The sequence below is a fragment of the Toxotes jaculatrix genome, chromosome 9, assembly GCF_017976425.1.
Source record: "Toxotes jaculatrix isolate fToxJac2 chromosome 9, fToxJac2.pri, whole genome shotgun sequence".
Taxonomy (NCBI): domain Eukaryota; kingdom Metazoa; phylum Chordata; class Actinopteri; family Toxotidae; genus Toxotes; species Toxotes jaculatrix.
In genome coordinates, this window is record NC_054402.1 from 6,545,435 (window position 1) to 6,565,146 (window position 19,712).

At 39.3% G+C, this 19,712-nt stretch overlaps 1 protein-coding gene across 1 annotated transcript; it reads left to right on the forward strand.

Annotated features, from left to right (window-relative positions):
* The first annotated feature begins 82 nt into the window (after nucleotides 1-82).
* Nucleotides 83-17,676, forward strand: wdr95 (WD40 repeat domain 95). Its single transcript, XM_041046524.1, is given in 28 exon segments — nucleotides 83-190; nucleotides 665-896; nucleotides 1,939-1,962; nucleotides 2,144-2,197; nucleotides 2,285-2,368; nucleotides 2,538-2,603; nucleotides 3,159-3,386; nucleotides 4,079-4,164; nucleotides 4,296-4,388; nucleotides 4,470-4,515; nucleotides 4,620-4,666; nucleotides 5,437-5,554; nucleotides 5,751-5,820; nucleotides 6,404-6,644; nucleotides 6,730-6,835; nucleotides 7,282-7,433; nucleotides 9,091-9,200; nucleotides 9,420-9,474; nucleotides 9,561-9,606; nucleotides 9,980-10,039; nucleotides 14,447-14,752; nucleotides 15,534-15,666; nucleotides 15,772-15,811; nucleotides 16,218-16,306; nucleotides 17,301-17,334; nucleotides 17,336-17,440; nucleotides 17,442-17,475; nucleotides 17,608-17,676. Coding segments are annotated over 28 exon segments (2,796 nt in total). The 5' UTR covers nucleotides 83-122.
* Nucleotides 17,677-19,712: the final 2,036 nt, after the last annotated feature.

Genomic DNA, 19,712 nt, shown 5'->3' on the forward strand with positions numbered 1-19,712 from the left:
TAGACTAATGTTAGATCTGTCTGATTAACGTCTGTTTGGAGGCCCGACTAAGGAAATGTGGTGTTTTAAAGTCTGATTTTTCTTATATCACATCAAATTTTAAGACACACCATCTAACAAGGATGCCACTGGGGAAAAAGACTCGCTCTTCTTCAGCCTCTGGAAGATTAGAAACCCAACATGTGACCAGGTAATTTGCCATTTTGTTGCTCTCCTTAGTAAATCACATTTTTGTTTAGTGTCATGCCAGTTTAATTCCAAATTTGTCTTAACTGTACAGTTCTTACATTAAAGTTTCTAATGTCTAGACAGGGTGGAATAAGTCCATAGATTGAGGCCTTCACTTGTTTCTCTGGTTGTTATGCATGCATCTCTGTCTTGCTCAGAAAATGTTTACTGTTGTCATGGTGCTTGAGTTACCATCTGTGGCAGGACTTACCATGTAATACAGGGACACTGGTCACATGGGATTCATAATCGCAGTCCTAAGATTAAATAGATTTGTGTGTAGTTTGTAAAAATGTAGGCTACCCTGAGTCAAGTGAAGATACAACAAATTCCTTCTCACATACTTGTTATGAGGGGCAAAACATTTACCTTTAACAACAATGTACTATAAGAACAGTGCACACAGTTAATCAAAATAACATCTCAAATCCTACAGCATCCTCTCTGAGCTGGAAAGTAAAGAAGAGAGGACCAGAAACCCTTCTCAACCTGGATTTTACAGTGAGCAAACTGACTTCTCAGCACCAAAACCAGCAAGCGGACAGCCTGAATGGTTGACGCTGAAACAGAAGACGCGAAGGCACTCTGTCACACTTGGAGATAAGGCCTCAATCATGAGACAGCAACACCACAGTATTGATTCATTTCGCAGACTTTGCAGCCTCAAGGTACAGTTTTCAAAATGTCATCTAAAAGTGAAATCAGAGAAGTAAATGTGACCTATTTAAACCCATCTCTGCATCTCAGAAGTTGTCATAAGTCACAATTATTGTGGTGGTGTGGCTCTCCTAAAGTTGCTGCTTTTGGCCTCAAGGTGTCACTAGAGTGTTACATTGCTACACTTGTCAGTTTACAGTCTCTTTCCAAAGTGCTTAAACTCAACTTCAGCTCATATCTCACCAGCAGGAGAATGAATGTGAAGTAATGCCAAAAGTGCCATTTTAAATCAAGTTGATGATCAATTTACCAGCAGCCTGACAGCACATTGGGCAGGACAATCTATTCCAGGGATGGCCATGTTGCAGGCCAAAGTAAAACAAACATGGTTGCTGAGCCAACCACTTAAAAGGGCCCCAGTAGATTCAAATTCAAGCTTTCAAGCTGACAGGAATGATAGAGTGATGTAGGAGGCTGGTGCAAATGCACCGGCTGAAGTTTGTGGGTTTCAGTTGCAGATGTCAGTCACACTCTCCTACTTAATGTAATGAATAATTGTGCCATAACAGATTAGGCGGAACAGGCTCAGGAGTTCAAAGTTATGCAGCTCTAACAAAGGGATTTGGAAAGAGGTTGAGGTTATGTGAACACTTTCAGTACTTCCATCACTCTGACTGATTAAACAATTATCTCAACGATACAGGAAATACCGCAGGGAAACCTCGACTCTAGTTACATCCTTAAGGAATTAGGGTGTTTATCCCCGTTATTTATTAATGATAGATCAAAGAGTGTCATGGATCGTGGAGCCGTTGCCAGGAAACTGTGGCAAATTGAAGAAAGGCCATTAACGCAGAGAGCATGGCCTGTCATCTGGCCTCGTGCAAGCATCTCAGAGACAAGACATAGCTGGTGGTGGCTTTGTTGTGGCTATTACAGGTAGTCACTGATTCTCGGAGGTGGAGTCCTAATTTTGTGTGCTGGTAATTACACAGTTTTCAGTGTAAAATGCACTGTTAATGTCTCCTCTCTAACCTTGATTTGTATTTTTAGCACTCAGACATTGTGAACTGCCTGGTGAGTGGATTTGAGTGGACTGAAAAAAAAATGGAAGGAGCATTTTCACTAATTAAACTTAATTACTTGTTTTATTGTGCACTGTGCTCTTCTCCTATAATATTCATAATCAACTTGTAGATAGAATGGCAATTGGCTTGTGTCATAAAATAATGCCAACACTTTTCTTCTCTCCAAAAAGATTGATGAGACGATATCACTCGACAACCTCCAGAAATTGAAACTTGCATTTGAGGTACTGTATGAACTGCATCTTTCTAAAACACACTGATAGTGTGGTTATTCATCTCTGGAAGGGTTGACTGTATTTTTCTTTATAAAGGACTTTGAAACGGGTGGCTTGAGATTCATTGATGCGAAGAATTTTGGACGTATAGTGAAGAAATGTTTGGGTTTGCCTAACACAGTAAGACAGTGTGACATTTCTCTTTATATTTTACTGTCTCTCAGATTGTCTCATCTCTGTGCTCGCTGTGTCTCCCTTCTTTGCAGTTAAGGACAAGCATTTGCAATTACTTGATTAATTTACAATAAGTGTCACTGTTCTTTATTCTTTTGTTCTTTGAATTTCACAGAGCAATGCACAGATTCAAGAGTTATTTAAGAAGATTGATTATTCAGGCCAAGGGAGGATTTCATGGGTGAGATGAAATTCATATTTGTTTCTTATGGAGCATGCAGCCTTTTTATTCAGTATAAGGGGAACTGCCTTAGTTCTGACACTTTTCCATGCATGCTAACACCAGGAACCTGCAATAAAAAAGGTAGGCCACTATAAAAAAAATTAGGGTGATTTCAGAGCAAGTGAAACTGACCAGAACACAGCAATTAGGATTAAATCAGCTTTTCTAATGCCAAGTTGACTGTATAATAACACATTTGTCTTGAGTTGACTCAAAAGCAATTCAATGGTACTAGCACAAAGTTATGCCTGACTTAATGTTTAACATCTTTTCAGTGGTTTTTCTTTAGCTGGATTGTTTGTCGATTTGTATAGGTTGTATGAAAAATATGTCCTGCTTTGTAAAGAAGATTTTTCTATTGTAGATATTTGGTGTAACAGTGGAGTATGATTTATTTTTTAAAATGCAGGAGTCAAAGAATAATTCCACAATTGTACTCACTTTCATGACTGTGGACATGCAGGATGCACTACCTGAACATTGACAGCTCTAACACATGGTAATGTGATGCAGGGTCAGTTCTGCACACACATGCTGCAGGAGCACAAAGAGAAAGAGGAAAGTGCAAGGCGCAGTAAGCAGGTGGCTTTTACTCTGCCGGCCACTATGAAGGCGTTGGGTCATGGCATTCCCATCGTCAACATCCACTCCACCAATGATGGCACCCTAACAGTGCGAGAAGATGGTGCTGTTTGCTTCTGGAACCCTGAGCTTAAACCTCAGAAGACCAAACACATGTTTGTATGTAAATTTACCTGAATGTTTCTTACTGTCAACACATCCCATGAAAAGATCTACTTTCTCTGTGGCACTCATCCCGAAGCCCTTTGGTTCCTACTGAAGACGCATATTTTTAAAAACAGCTCCAAAACAGCAAGGGACTGTAGTTTTTAGCAAATGTTACTCAAACAGGGGTAAATAGTGCATTTACTGGGGACTATTTTTAGCAGCTGACCTTTGCTGTCCTGGTGCGTATTTACAGCAGCAGGGCGGTGTATGTCAGATTGACTCAAAATAAACCACAGTGCGTGTGTTCATCATAATGAGGGAGCATGTCACACAGTTCAACATTGTTGTTCACTGATATGTTTTTTTAATTGTTTTTGGACAATTGTGAAGCTTCATGGTTGAGCAAAATAAGCTGGATCAGAGAACACTTGTTGGTAGAATCAGTTCATTGTTGGTTTGCTCCTTTTCATGGGATTTAATGTTAGTAAGTAAAATACACAATATCAATAGACATAGCCTTTAATATTACCCATTTGTACAAATGGTATAAGGCGTTCATTTTGTCACTCTTCTGTGTGCATAGCATTAAGCTTTACAAGCAGGGTTTACTTTTTGAGCACAAGATTATATTTTGCAGGTGTTCATGTAAATGTGTCCAAATTTAAGTTTGAGTTTTCAGCTCTTGGCTTTGTTATTTATAACAGAATGAAGGACCTGCCAACAGGAAGTCAAAGTGGGCAAGTGATTTCACTCTGATGACGGAGTACAACAAGCTGATGATCGGAACAGGGTAATAAGAAATAGTGTATCAAAATGACATTAAGACTGGATCATTCATTGAGTAATTTTATTATATGTGTCACCTGCGGGTCCCAGATTATGCTAAGTTTGTTTATTGCGCATGTCTTCATTATCTTGCAGGGACAGGGAGCTCCAGCTTTATGAGCTCTCCACTCTGGAGCCTTATTGCCAAATCAATGCACTCGACACAGTGCCTCTGACATTAGACTACAGGTGAGCAACAAAGATACATATTAACGTGTCTTCAAAATGTCCAAATATGTCCCACATCATGGTTGATGTTTTTCCTCATAGCTACACTGGCCCTGATAAATGTTGTATTCTGTATGGAGACACTGAGGTAGGTCATTTTTTAAAACCTGATCCAATTACCAGACCCAAATCATTTATTATGTCCCATTTGATTAATAGAGGGAGAGGTTAATATTTGTCTTTGTGTTTCAGGGATGTGTGACTATCATTTTAATATCCTCTGTTGGAGATACCCTCAGGTAAGTGTGCTTTTCTAAAGACCTACTAGACATATTCCTATTATAAATCTACTGCTAGTATATACGGCACATACTATTTTTACAATATAATCTTATGAGAAAATCTTTTCCAGCAATAGTCTGCCTGCTATTCAAAAACAGTGATAAGACTCTTTGAGTTTCTACACAACCAGGTAACCAAAGGAAGCTCAGCTGAGCCTGAGGGAGACATCAACCTTTAACATTCAATCAGATTTGTTTACTTGTTTCCCTCCCAGATCATGTTCTTGACTGATCAAAGGAGTTTGTTAGTGAAAAAAGAAACAAGAATATTATTTTGTGAGAGACACACATTCACTGCATGTTTGGTGATTCCTGAGCAAAATAGCATTTGTACTGATGAGTTAAAAGTTTCACTCTACTGAGGAATATGACCAACAGTGGTCATTTTACAGTAAATGCTACATCAGGGCCTTTGAGTGTATGCGGCTTGAGAACATACACTGTGTGAGTTGGATTCATGGTATGTCTCTCACAGTAGTGATCATGCAGTTATTTTGCTCAGGTTTTACTGGAACAGATTGCATGGACTCTGTGAACTCATGAAAAAAATAGCTGGGTTAAGAGTCTGTACAAGTCACTTCAAAGATGTGGTGGAAAATTATACCTTTGCTTCCTATAGGTTCCCTGCCAATCAAAAGAAATTATATAGTGGACGAATGTGAGGTTGTACCTGTGAAAGTGTGGCCAGTTTCAGGCCTGACTGTACATCTCAGCATCTCTTTTTATAGATTATGGAATAAATTACCAAAGGTTGAAAACATACCCAACATAATGATTGACAACGCAGTGATCTCTCCGAATGTGACATTTGTCAGATGGAAGGTTCATCGTGACTGGGTGACTCAGGTGACATTTTAAATTTCAGTGTGAATGTATACACCTTCTTTATGAAGAAATATACTACTTCAGCCAAAAGACAGCTTATAATATCTGCTGAAACCATGTAACAGTCTAAACCATTCAATGGTGTGGCATTTCACTTGTATTATTAACAGATAATACTGGAATGGACCGAGCAACTAACTCTGCCCTCTGAATTTAGGTAAAATATTTTCAGAGTTTCCAAGCTGCTGTCTCCTCATCAAATGAAGAATCTTTGTCTCTTGTTATAGGTAATTTATTTATTTTTTAAACTTTTTTTCTTTATTAGCACGTTCAGCACAAATAACAAATAATCCATGATTTTTATTGTTAACTGGACTCATGCCTACACACACTTACCTGTCTGTTCTTACACACATTGTCTGGACACACGTGCTGAAATTGATGGTTAAAACAACAACAACAAAAAAAAAAATCAAGTCCTTTTAGTCTACAATGTGCAATAATTATACTCAGAGCCAAACGTGAAGCAGCGTGGTAGGAGAGCTGTGAGGGATGACTCATGATGACTCATCTATCACAAATTCACCAATCAATGCCAGCATGTGTGTGTGTGCGCGTGTGTGTGTGTGTGCGCGCGTGTGTGTGTGTGTGTGTGTGTGTGTGTGTGTGTGTGTGTGTGTGTGTGTGTGTGTGTGTGTGTGTGTGTGTGTGTGTGTGTGTGATCGCCCATGTATGTGGGCATGTCCATTTGGCCAGCTTGGTCATTTATTCTGATAATGGCTTACCCTTGATCCAAAAAGCATGTTTTGATTGATTCTCATACACATGGCCTTGTAATAAAATGCTTCTTTTTCTCTTTTCCTTCTTGAGGCCGTGTGCTGCCTTTAACAGATGCTGAGCAGCAGTTGAATGAGATCAGAGAGGCCTGCTACGAGGGTAAGACCAAGAAGGTCCAAATGAGCTGGACTCCACAGGTCCGGGCATCATGTGACCAGACAGTTTTCACCATTTACAAAGGTGTCAAGACCTTTGACCTTTGTCAGAAGCACAGCTTGTTGGTCACTGGAGGCATGGACAGACTCATACGAATGTGGAACCCACATTTTTCTGGGTGAGGAACCACAATTCACTGGGCTTTCTTTAAGACAACATTAATTTAAAAAGTCACCTCTACTTGGCTCTGTTTCTCTTTTTAGGAAACCAACTGGTATTTTGAAAGGCCACTCTGCTCCCATCCTCTACCTCTGCATCTCCTCAGAGGACAGTCAGATCTTCTCTGTCTCTACTGACAGCACTGTGAAAGTGATTCATTAGTTTTTTTTATTTTTTAGTTTCGCTTTTGTATTTTGTGATTTTTTATGTTCCAAACCATACAGATTAATACAGCATTTGCATTACTATACATGCATAAACCATGACGGGAACTTCACAAGCAGTAGTGAAAAGTAACTAGCGTCAACATTTTAGTACTGCTTACATACATTAATTTTGATGATAGTCCTATACTATACAGTATAGTTTAATGTACAGTACCATGGACAATAGCAATTCTGTATGATTAATACTCTACTTTGGCACAAATGAATTCTAATTATTCTGTACTTTGATTAAGTAAAATTTCAAATGCACAACTTCTACTTGTAATTATAAGTTGATTAGAGTATTTTTTATGGTGTGATATTGCAACTTCTACTTAAGTAAATGATGCAAATTCATCTTCCATCATTGTTAGCCTGTTCTCATTTCAGATCTGGGATATTCAAGACCAGTGTTGCCTGTTTACAGCAGACCCCAAAGTGAGCAGGATTCACGGTGACATATCTGCGTGCTCGTATTCGTCGGCTATGAAATCTCTTTTCATTGCAGCAGACTGCATGGCTGTGCTCTCCCTAAAGATAAGGTTGGTTGTTATGCCTTTGTGCTTTATTCATCATAGAATCCAATGTGTTCTGAAGATATTTTGAAACTGTTCTTCAGATGTAGTCATTTAAGGATAATGGTGTGTGAAATTCTAAAAAAAAAAAAAGAAAAAGAAAGCAGATCATGTTAAACATCTAACTTTTACCCAAAAGTTTTTTCCTCAAAGAACACTACAGCTCCTTAATATTCATCTCGCTGTTATTCAGTTTATATCTTTTTCCTCTTGGACATTGAGTACAGAATATTTGAGAAGGTGTAGAATCATCTCCTGTCATTGTTCAACTTTTAGACCATAATAATATCCATTCAGCCCTGAAGCTGTTGAAGGCATTGTATCTGTCATTCAGTCTCTTGTAGACAAAGGTGCCATTGTGGAATACCCAAACTCACCATCTTGCCTGTTCCCAAACTCACCATCTTCGCCATGTTCTTAGGACTTCCAGACTTGACTAAACTTTTTAGTCTTTTTGTTTCACTCATTCACTCAATCATTTTATGTCAGCAGTATGTACTCAGTCCAATGGTAATAAACCATGATTTTCTACAACTGAAAGAGCGATGGTGGCATGTTTAAGAGCTGTAACAGTTGACATTGTTGCTATGTATCATCTTGTTGTCCATGTTCCACATGTTCACTCTCTCATCCTACAGGCCAAACTTTCTCAGCTAAACCCCAGCAAGACTGCTGCATTAGGCAAATGTGCTTATGTCACTCCACCCATCAACTTTGCTCGCTACAGCAGAAGCTGGAGAACCACATCACTGTTTGCAGTTTGTCAAGGCGATGTCGAAACCACAGGATAACACTCCTCCGACTATTCCTGATTCTGTTCACTTTGTAGATGGCTCAGCGCTGAGGACTCCATCAACTGGCTCTGAATATGGTCTAAGTAAGCTGTATGTACTGAGCATATCATAGTATAGTTGAAAGTGCAAAGCTTTCAGCTGCCCAAGCAGCTGAACTGTTTGGAACTGAAACAACCTAGTCACAGCATCGGGGGTTGAAATGCGGTTGTCATTATTGGAGTGACAATCACAGCCATCACCATCCATTAATGGTCTTCAGTGAAACACCAAGAGTCTCTAAGTCACATCCAACAGCAGCTGGAATGTTAGCCATCCTCAACAAACGCAGGGTCAGGAGACCCCAGAAAAAGATGACATCAGCACCACTACAACAGAAACCTAATCCAAAGAAACAGACAATTGTGTTGACATTTTGTGTCAAAAGGGGGTAATGTGGAATTTTTTTTTTCAATTTAGTGATACTAAGTTTAGGATTGTTCATAGAAATAAGCTGTAACCAAAGCCATCCTTGTTGTAAACCTCTCCCCAGGGGTGTTGTAAGAAAATAAGGATTATATCTTGTGATCATTTAAAACAGATGTCCCCTAAAGTGAAATGACATCTGTAACTGTTGATCTGGAAACACCTTAGATGTCCTGGGAGTGAACCCCATTTGGTTGTCCGGAGTGTTTACAGTAGGGGTGATCAGAAGACATCCTTTAATGTCCCTTTAATGGGAAACGAATGTATGGCAGGTATAAAGAGGTCATACTAGAGAACACTCTTGAGACAACACTGCAGAACACACTGTGAACTGTATGTCTTGTGTCCATGCTGCATGACATTAAAAGGGTTGATTCACAATACCCGATCTTCCCAGGTGTTGTTTTCCCTCTGCTGAGCTGTACGGACACCCATGGCAGCCAACACATGAAAACTGCGGGCCAGGGGGCTGGCTGGGGTGGGTGGGAGCCCCTGTATACATGTCTAAATGAAACCGCGGGCTAGGGGGCTGGCTGGGGTGGGTGTGAACCCCTGCATAAGTGTAAAAGTGTTTAAGTGCTTAAAGACACTACAGAAAGGTATGTATTGTAAATTTTCACTACTCTCTGAAAACAAAATGTTTGAAACACTAAAGTATCCAGTAGTTGTGAAAAATCTCTTTCAATCTTTCCTGTAGCTGGTGAATGTCAAGAGGTGTCCGACTGCATTTTTCTGAAAGTTCACAGGAACTGGTGAGTAATGATGCGATAGTTGGCAAATGTTCTTGGCTCAGTATAAATTTGAATCCATGTTGAGCTTGTGCAATTTATTTTTGAAGCTATGTGATGTCTGTCGGCAGGGACCGGAAGATTGACATTTACTCAGTGAGTATGAAAGAAAAGACAGAATTTGATCTATTATTTGTCAGTTGCATGTCAGAAATACAATTCCCATTATTTCTCCAGTTCCTCCATCTCTCTGTCGTATTGCATCCTATTTGCATTTGTTTACATTGTCATTACCAGCTGAACTCCATTCTGATACAGCAAAAAAGATTGACTCATGTTACATATAACCTTTTCAACAGTTTATAAACAATTGTGCCCATTTTTGTTGTATGGTAAATGACTCTTCTCATCATTGTCAGGTTAATAGGAATTTTACTGTATAGTGCTAATAGGATGTTCTACAAGCCACTGCTGTTGTGATGCAAACAAAACTTACTGAGGTGTAAAATGTCTCTTATTATCTTGTCAGGACATACCTGAAGACCTTCATCATGTCCAGAGGCCGCAGCCTTCGTGGCCAGATGATCTGGTGATTAATGAACAGAAAACTGTCTTGACAGTAACTTTTAGAAAAGATGTTCAGGCAGGACAAAATAATAAACAGTTCAAAGGCTTCTGTCTGAGGGTTTGTATTCCCCCCATGACATTTACTTCAGGCACACTAGATGACAGCCGTAGAAACATTGGATGGATTCAAACATTATTCTTGTATTTCTAAAAAGCACACCATTCTGTGCTGAAAGCAACAGGGGGACAAATTGTGTCTTTTTGTTGTGAACTGAATGTGTGATCAAAAACACATTAGGCAAATGCAGCTAGCTAGTGTCAGTTAGCTCTGTAGTTCAATGATTCTATTACCATCTTATTCATCTCCTTATTATGGCCATGGCAAAAGTGGATGTGGTTTATATTTTCTTTTTATAAAATTATGAAGTGACAATCTACCTTTTCAAGTAGTTGAAAGTAACTAGCCAGTAGATACGTATTTACTCAGGTGTCGCACTTAAGTATAATTTTGAGGTACTAATTCTATAATTTTATGCTACTTTATACCCCCAATTTACTACATTTCAGAAGCAAACATTGTACTTTGCATTATAAAGCATTATAAAAACAAGTTGCATATAAACAACTTCATCAAAATATGATCAATTGTAATATATTAAAGTAACCACTAATATACAAAGTAGTAAGAATTGGCCCCAAATTGAACTATTAAAATGCTCTACAAGTTAATGCATCAGTAACAGTAATCAAATAGTATGATATATATAATAATATAAATATAATTTACAATATTATAAGACTTTTCCCATTCTTCATACTGAGAACTTTTACTTTTAATACTTTGGGAATATTTTGCTGATAATATTTCTGTATGTCTACTTGAGAAAATGGTTTATGTATCTACTTATGTCTATCTGTGCATGAATAAGATTTATTTATAATGGTGATTTTGCTCCTATCTGTCACAAACATCTACGTACATTACATAGTGGGGGTGCTTGGCCAGTTCTGTTCATACTTTACCTCAGTCACTGTTGCACCTACAAGGCAGTGAAGATAAAGCTTCCCTGCCAGTTCTATGTTCATATTACACAGGCACACAGAGGACACTGTAGTCTTTGGTCTTAAGAATGGTTTTTGCTGACTGGCTGGAAAGCTCAGAGAGAGATGGGTAACAAAGCCTCCCTGATCTCTGCCCTACTGTGCATTGCCTGCAGAAATTTTTTTTAACTCAAACAGTGAGTTGCACCATCCCGACATTTCCCTTCTCTCCTTCCTCTTTCCTTGTTCCATTTCTCTCTGTTTTGAGATTTTCTATTATACTGTATTTTAAAATGTTTTAGCTTCTTCTAAAAAATATACCACCTTCCTGTACCCACATTGTACATATACTATATTATAATTTTTATTGAGCATGTTTAGTCAAGGTTTCTCCCCTACACATCATCACTAGATTTTCCCAGTGGAGCAAAGCCTTGACCTGTCAGTATACCTGTAGTTTATCACAGGCTCTGCACCAGAGAGTCTGAATTCTAAGTGAAATGTAAAGATGGTTTCATCAATGACTCACTTCAGAACACAAGATGAGCACTAAATGCCCTTTGTCTAGCAGCCGTAGTAATTATGATGGGAGCCAAGGAGGAAGTCAGGTGATATAGTATGTAGAATGACAAAGGCTTCATAAAGAGGAGGGGGGTGGGGTGAATGGATGGGGATTTTCACACAGGAGACCGCTGTTCATTTCCAGTGTGAATCTTTTATCCATGACCATTTCACAACCTCAACTGCAGGAAGAAATTCAGCCCTGGACAGAGTGGGCTGGTAAAGGGACTGGCAGGGCCGGTAAAAACTTTATGGATTTTCTTACGGCCCACTGGCCCACGGATGCAGCTGCCCACCAGGATTTGTCCCAGTATGCCGGATGGCCAGTCTGACACTGCACAGCTGCAGTTTTAACACTGTAACCGTGACTATGAAAGTCTTCTCAGAAAGTACTTATTTTAAGCCAAACTCTGTCCATTCCAAAAGCAAGTGAAAAAAAAGTAGGTTTTGTATCTAAACCTAACCACACTGGGACCATTCCACAACCATAACCTGTTTATTATTGTTATCATGACGACAGTGGTCTAGTACATCTACTGCTGGTGGAGACAAATAACCTATGAGTCCAATGGCGAGGACTTGCTGGCTTTGGCGCAGCAGTAATTTTGGCTAAATCCTAATGTCAGCATGCTAACATGTTCACTAAGTCAATGCGAACATGTTCACTGCTTTGAACATTTAATTACCATTACAGTTCAAAACCGAGCAAAACCACACTTTAGTATTGGTGCAATAATTAATGCAGCCGGCTTCTTTGAAGGTGAGTCGAGCTCTCAAAGCTGTATAATCATTTTCTAATTATATCCCACAATAGGTTACAGTTCTTTCATCTGATTTTACCTGTAAAATGTGGTCAGCTAACAGGTACACATTGAAGGAAAACTGATTCTCACTAACACTGAATGATCCATTGGAAGATGTGATGCTGAGTTCCCTGTCGTTTCTTTCACTATGGCTGATGGTTACATTCACCCTTAAGACGCCCATTAACAGAGCAGAAAGATTGAATTGCAGTGGCCAGTAAGAGAAGAGACCCCTTTGATTATCTTCAGATCCCTCTCTTGAAATTGTTTTTCATTAATGGCCTGCAGGAGGAAGATCAATGGGTTGTTCCATATATATTGGTCTCCTTCCTTTATCCACTGAGCCTTGGGTTCACTGTGAATTTTTCTGTTCTTCCAGATGGTCAGTCTTGTGTTGCATTTCATTAAAATTTTAAAACATGGCCCAGTTCAGCTAAATATTTTGCTTCGGCATGGAGTATAATCAAGGCCGGCTCTAGCCACTTTGGTGCTCTAGGCATGATTAGGATTTTTTTTTTCTTCTTTCTTCTCCCATTAATCATCGCACGACCCCTAAGATTTATCCAATATCTGTGTATATAAGACTGTATATAAAGTAGCTCACACTAGTTCCACCTCCAGCAGCTCCAACAGTAACATGCTGTAACTGGTGCTTCAGTATTAATCATCTGATGTCATACGTAATAATCAGTCGGAGGGACCGAACCAGTACTTTAATATTTTAACTACTTTTCCCTGCTAATATGAATTTGCTTTTACTTAAGTGAGTACTTGTAACAGAGTACTTTTGCATTGCTGTATTGGTACCGAGGGAACTGAATACTTCTTCCACCACTGCTAGATTGCAGTTTAGATTCATATATCTGTATCTGTGGTAATAATAATTGAAGTGTCCTTCAAGCTCAACCAATCTAGCATTTGCCCAACAGGCAGTCAGTGTTACGTCCCAGACGTGAGCTGAGTGAGGGCAGGTGAAACATTGTGAGGAGCAGCGGTGTCTTCACCCCCCTGACTGACAGTTCAGGGAGCGCAGTGTGTTTATTTTTGTAATTAAAAGGCTGTTCTTGTTGATAATACTGTTACTATGACCATGATTAATGAAATTATATCAGTGGCATTCTTGCAACACCCCCATGACATTCTGTGCCTTAGGCAACCGCCTGTGTTGCCTATGCCACAAGCTGGCCCTGAGTATATTATAGGTTCAAAAATGCCATCTGCTTTTCCTGATTTGGTTCATAATGTGTACAGTTTCTTGTTGGCAGAATCGCTCCAAGCAAATACCCCTGTTGGGTTCAGTGAGAAATAAGCACATAAAGGATAAGATGAATCACTTTGTATCAGTGTGAGGTGCAGCAGCAGGAGTAATGTTTGGCTTGTGAGCTCGCTCAGAGGTTTGACATCATGTCAGCTGCTGATCCAGAATGTGTGGCACACTTGGCCACGGTACTGTCTGCTAAAACCAAAGCTTCAGTTAAAATTTCTTTGACATTCATACAATATTTTTAACAAGTCACTTTGAAACATTTTTCCTCTCAGCCGTTTTAATGAGACTCCTTAGCTCTTCAGAAAAACATTTACTTGAAAATTTTTGGTTAACAGATTGGTGACCTTTAAGACGTCCACTTATTCTGTGAGGTGTGGAAACTCCTTGATCATTTCTGAATTGGTAAGGTTAAAGAAATTGTACAACATTTAGGTATATACGATTACTTGCTTTCTTGCCAAGAGTTAAATGAGAAGACTGATACCACTTCTCATGTCTGTATATTGTCTGATAACTATAGGCCACGATCAGCAGCTGGAGAAACTGTGAAACAGCAAAAAAGAAATTTCTTTCCTTGCCAGTTAAGACATAAACTCTAAAGCTTTAACACATTTCAACAGATCTAAAAACATCCTGACGAGAAGGAAAAAGTAATACACTGTATTGTTTTATGTGCAAACCAACATAGGAATTCCTTACAATAACTCAGTCATGACTGAAACGAAAATAATCACATCACATCTTTGTGTTTCCTCAGAAAAATGGCCATAATGAGGACATCCTTTGTGTGGCGCAGTGTCCCCCGTTTCTCCTGGGCACCAGCAGTTATGATGGAAAGATTATACTGTGGAACGTGGTTTCGGGACATACCCAGTGTCGGTTCGGCAGCACTCATCATGTGATTTTGGATTTTGAATGATGAATATACAGTTTTGCATTTACATTGCATTTTTCTCTGTTAGGACTTGATACCAGTGTTCCAAGCATCATTTTCCTGAAGAACCTCAAATTACAGCAGTTTTCCTTGGCTACAGGAGGAAAGTTTGTTAGTAGCTTCAAAACAGTAAGATATTTTTCTTAACCATGTTGCTCAGTGGGACTTTTGGATATCGAGGAATAGAGCGCTAGTTTTACTTTTCTTTCCCTTGTCTCCAAAATCGCTGATTAAAGAATAAGCTAATTCATAGTGTGCAGTTCCTTTGCTTAGCTCCAGTTCTTAAACAACTAGAAGGTACCTTCTTTGCAGCTACACAGTGCAAAGCAGGAATCCTTTAATTCTGGAAGGTGGATGAATATGGGGGCATCTGGAGCAGTAATCCCCAAAGATGAAATAAAACGTGCCTATGAAATTCTCCTAAAGAAAGCAGAAATTGTCTCTTTAGGCTATATAACATAAAAATGCTAATATTTTCTTCAAAAGACACACAAAAACCCCTAAAACATTTTTTTTGCTTTGTCGTCATACCCCAGTTGTGTTTTGTTACCTAGGAATAATGGCTTGTGCTCTTATTTTCATGAACTTTCTCCATGATTACTTTCTGCAATTTATTGCCTGCCTGACACATTTTGTATTATATTATTTTTCTGATTATTTGAAGAGGACTATTATCCAGGGAAATGTATTAAATCTGTCTGCATGTAAGGAAACATTTAGACACCACAGGGGAGAAAACTGTTTGATATTAGTATTTAATTTTGTCCCTTTCATTCTGTTAGATTGAGTGGTAGAGAGAGTCATTGGCAAACAATGAAAGTGAGTAGTTGATTATACTGTATGAACATGCAGTGACAGAAAGGTGCTCATATTTGATGGTGTTTTTTTTATTATTATTTCCACTTTGCAGTCTAGATTCCAACAAAAGATTACAAAATTGGCTAAAACAGACAAGGACACGTTGTTGTATGCTGCCGACCAAATTGGTTACATCTATGTTTACAACATGAACAGGTTTGCCCCTGAGCAAAAATCATCAAGAGGTTAGGTTCATTCTTTGTTTTCCTTTGCATTTAATTAGACATAAAGTGAAAGTACTGGCTATCAGAACATGCTAATACTTTTTTTTTGTTTTTTCATTTATTCAGCTGAAAACTTCTGGCATGCCCACACCAGCCGAGTTTCTGGGTATGTAAAATGCACAACACGTCTTTTCATGGTCAGAGATTCCTCTTGTCATTAGTTTAAAATTATTGGGTGACTGCAGTCAAAGAGAAATTCGACTTTGGGTTGTGTCCTTATCTTTTAGCTTGTTGTATACACCCTTCGATGGGTACATCCATAGTAGAACCAATCATACTCAGCCTGGGGTGTCGGTGGCAGCAGAAACAGCATAACTACCTCCTGCTGCAGCAGAAAAAACAAAGTATAGAAGTGACTGTGTGTGGGAAGGTCTTAAACAGATGATCAGTATAGGTGAGATGCTGCCTGGGGTGCATCTGCCATCAGACGCACCAACACAGTGGATGATTTAGAGTGTTCTGCCAAAAATGCCTTCTCCCATTTTGTCTCATGCCTCTTTATTCTGGTCCAGGCTGCAGATTGTTGACAATGATCAAGTGGTGCTTACCTCATCCACAGACTACACTGTGCGCCTTTGGAGTACACGTGGTGAATTCATAGGTGGGTGTCATTTTGCCTCCATCAATTCTCACATTCCAGACATTATTAATCTTCATGCAAACAACATTAATCTTGCACATGGTGCTGTGCTTAAGGTAGAACTGTTATTAATGGGCATGTTCATTTCTGTGTGACGGTGCACATGGCTGGATTAACCCACAAGGGGGCCTTGGGGTAAAAATGAGCTGCTGGGCCCCTGTGGTCCCCCCCTTCCTCCCACTCTCATGTATAGCATGTGTCCTGTCACGTTCAAGTACCCATCAAGTACAGTGAACACTGAAAATTGCACAGCAGTTTAATTATGTTTTGTTTGAGAGCTGGTAAACAACCATCCCTCCTACACCTGGCCCCTGGTTTACAGTGTGTCAATAACATTTTGTTAAAAAAAGAAATTCATTTAAGAATATGCACCATGTAATTACAACACTACCAAAAAAAACAAAAACAAAAAACCCAATGTGTTGCATCATATATATTTTATATTTATATATATCGTGTGTGTGTGTGTGTGTGAATATGTTGGCTTGTTTTGCCATGTTCTTGGGGTCCGAAACTAAACCGAGAACCCGCTATACTTGTGGGGTCCATCAGCTGGATCTCACAAGTTGAAATTTCTGTTTGAGGATTGAGACTTGGTTTCAGGGTTAGAGTTAGAATTGGGTTCCGGTTATGGTCAGGGTAACAGTTGGGGGTAGGCATTCAGTTGTGATGGTTAAGCTTTGCATAAAGGGCTAGAGAATGCATCTTGTCAATGATGGGTCTCCACCAATTCAGTAAAAAAAAGGATGTGTGTGTTTGTATGTGTGTGTCTTTGACTCAGGCTGTAGGAGGTGTGCTGCACAGTAGGGCACTGCTGCAGAGAAATTATTTCAAATGGATTCAGACATTGTGACATTTTAAGAAGCTACAGTTTTGACTGTGTCACACTCACTCAGCACCACGCCGTACCATTTGGCGAAACATTAAAACGGAGAATTTTGGTCTTTATCCACAGGGACCTTTGGGCAGTCTGAGAGCTGGATCATCCACATCCTCCTGGATGCATCCTGCTGTCCCGTATGAGGTTCTGATTCATCCTCTGCGTATGCCCAATCATGAAATTTTGAATGTAAAAACACACCTTTCTGATGCAATCAGACAAGAGTGAGGCTGACAGAGGGGAGCTAAAGGTGAGCTGCATTATCATTATTTCACAAATGATTATCTGACCTACATAAGGTATGCTTCTCTGTCTGTCTCTTCACCCTCCGAATGTTGAACTGAACTGAACTTTGCCTGCCCCTCTTGCGGCGTAATTGCAGTCAGAGACGCATAGTGAGTTGAGACTTCCTCCGACATCCGTCAGTGACACAGACACTGAGGAAGATTAAAAGCACGTTTTACCCAGAGGAACACAAGACATGGTGAGTTATAACCATTACAACAACTACTGTACATATGCAGTGCAAGTATTACACCAGACTCAGCTGAAAATATGACAGATTTATATTTAGAGCGTGTCTTCTTTTGCATTTCAGACTGTGCCATGAAATTGTGAGGCATACTAACAAGCTATCGAACCATTGCACTCGGATTTGATACTGTGGGGCCACCAAACACTGGCATAAGACCTGACCTCTCCCTCCATCCCCTGTGTTGATCCTCTCATAGGCAGCACTGAGGAACTGGAGTCAACTGAATAGGATGAAACTGTATTGATCACACTCGGGAAACTGGGCCATTGTAGTGTCCAATACTGCAAAGACAGAGCAAGGACAAATAAAATAAAAGTGAGAATTTGGGCCATAGGTAATCATACACTACTGACTTTCTCAACGATAGACCATAAAAGAAATATGTATAAATGAAAATGTGAAAATGTGGATTGCAACCTTTAGATGTTTTTTAACGAAGAAGTAAAGGCTTTTTCAGGTCTTCTCCACAACTTCAGGCTGTTCTCACTCACATTTTGAAATACAACAGTCCACATCTTAGTGCTGGCATGAAGTAAAGCAAAAAGAGGGTTGGGAACTCATTGCCATTAAAGAGTGATGGCTTTGACATTTATGATTTCAGGCAGTGAAGCACATTTTCCTCAGTATTCCTGAGGAATACACCAATGTGTTAATGGAATAGAAAGAAATTACTCATATACGGTCTTCATTATAATCTAGCCAAATATTTAAACTAAGGCTGTAATTTTCTTTTCTTTTTTTTTTTGCAGATACTTCATCCTTAAAGCAGCTATATCCAATATTTTTGCATTAACAATTGATGACGTGAAAGGGGCTGTAGTGACTGTAGTGAGAATTATCATCTGACTCTGAAGTTCCTCTCAGCTCTATGAAGCTCTATAGCATCTTTTAGCTTACTGTTTTGCTTTAGTGGCCCACAACTTTTGGTTCACCCTTGCTGTTCTTGTTGCTTTTTTAGCCACAACAGATGTTTTAACCTGAAAAGCTGCTCAGCACCAAACAGGACAGAAAAAGTTAGCCACTAGCTGGTGAACATAATGGAGCATTAATCAGCCAAAGAGCCACATATTTCCATCACGAGTTAGAGGGGAGAGTAAGATAGCTAAAAGGAGAGTGAATATTGGACTTATCAGCTGGAGCCAGCAAGTTTGAACAATTGCTGGCTAGAATACAAAGAAGTTGATGTTGCTGAACCAGCTGCCCAGATCTGATTCTGAAAATCTGATTAAATTAAAGGAAAAAATAAAACATGTCACACAGTTTTGGTGATAATGGCTCCAGTTTGCATAATACATTTCTTTATCTACCAGATATGATGTATTATCCGTGTAATAAATGTTTCATCCATGATCTTTCAAAGGTACTCTGGCATGCATTGTATTATTAATGAAATCCTACGTACTTTCAAATTTGTCAGACTTATATTTTATAAATTAATCATGATACACATTACAGTTTAATGTAATGCCCTTGCTTTAGCTTTGCTCTACCTGCTTTATATCTTTCAGGGATTTGAAGTGAGAGATATGTCTGATGCTGTGAGTTTACCACATTAAAAACCACCTGTTTGGGTTACGATAGAGAGGATAGAGATTCTCGTGCAGGGGTAGTAATATTTTAGAGGTAAAAGAGGTAGAGCATTTCAGGTATGGGTAAGGGGAAAGTGAGGCACACTGTATGAGTGCAGACACAAGCCATATTTGTGCAAGCAAAGTGTGTGTGACATTAAAAAAAACTGAGGGAATGAGGTCTGTTGTACAGTGCGTGCACACAATTGCATTTTGCACAGTCCATCAAGTAAATTGTCACAATGGTATTTATATTTTGTTGGGCCACCGTTCATTGAAATCATGCCCATGGAGATCTTGAAAACCTGCAATTTATCATCCTTTGTACAACCCCTCCAACTCCAACCCACCCACCAGCCCCACCACCCCGCTCTTACTGGTAAA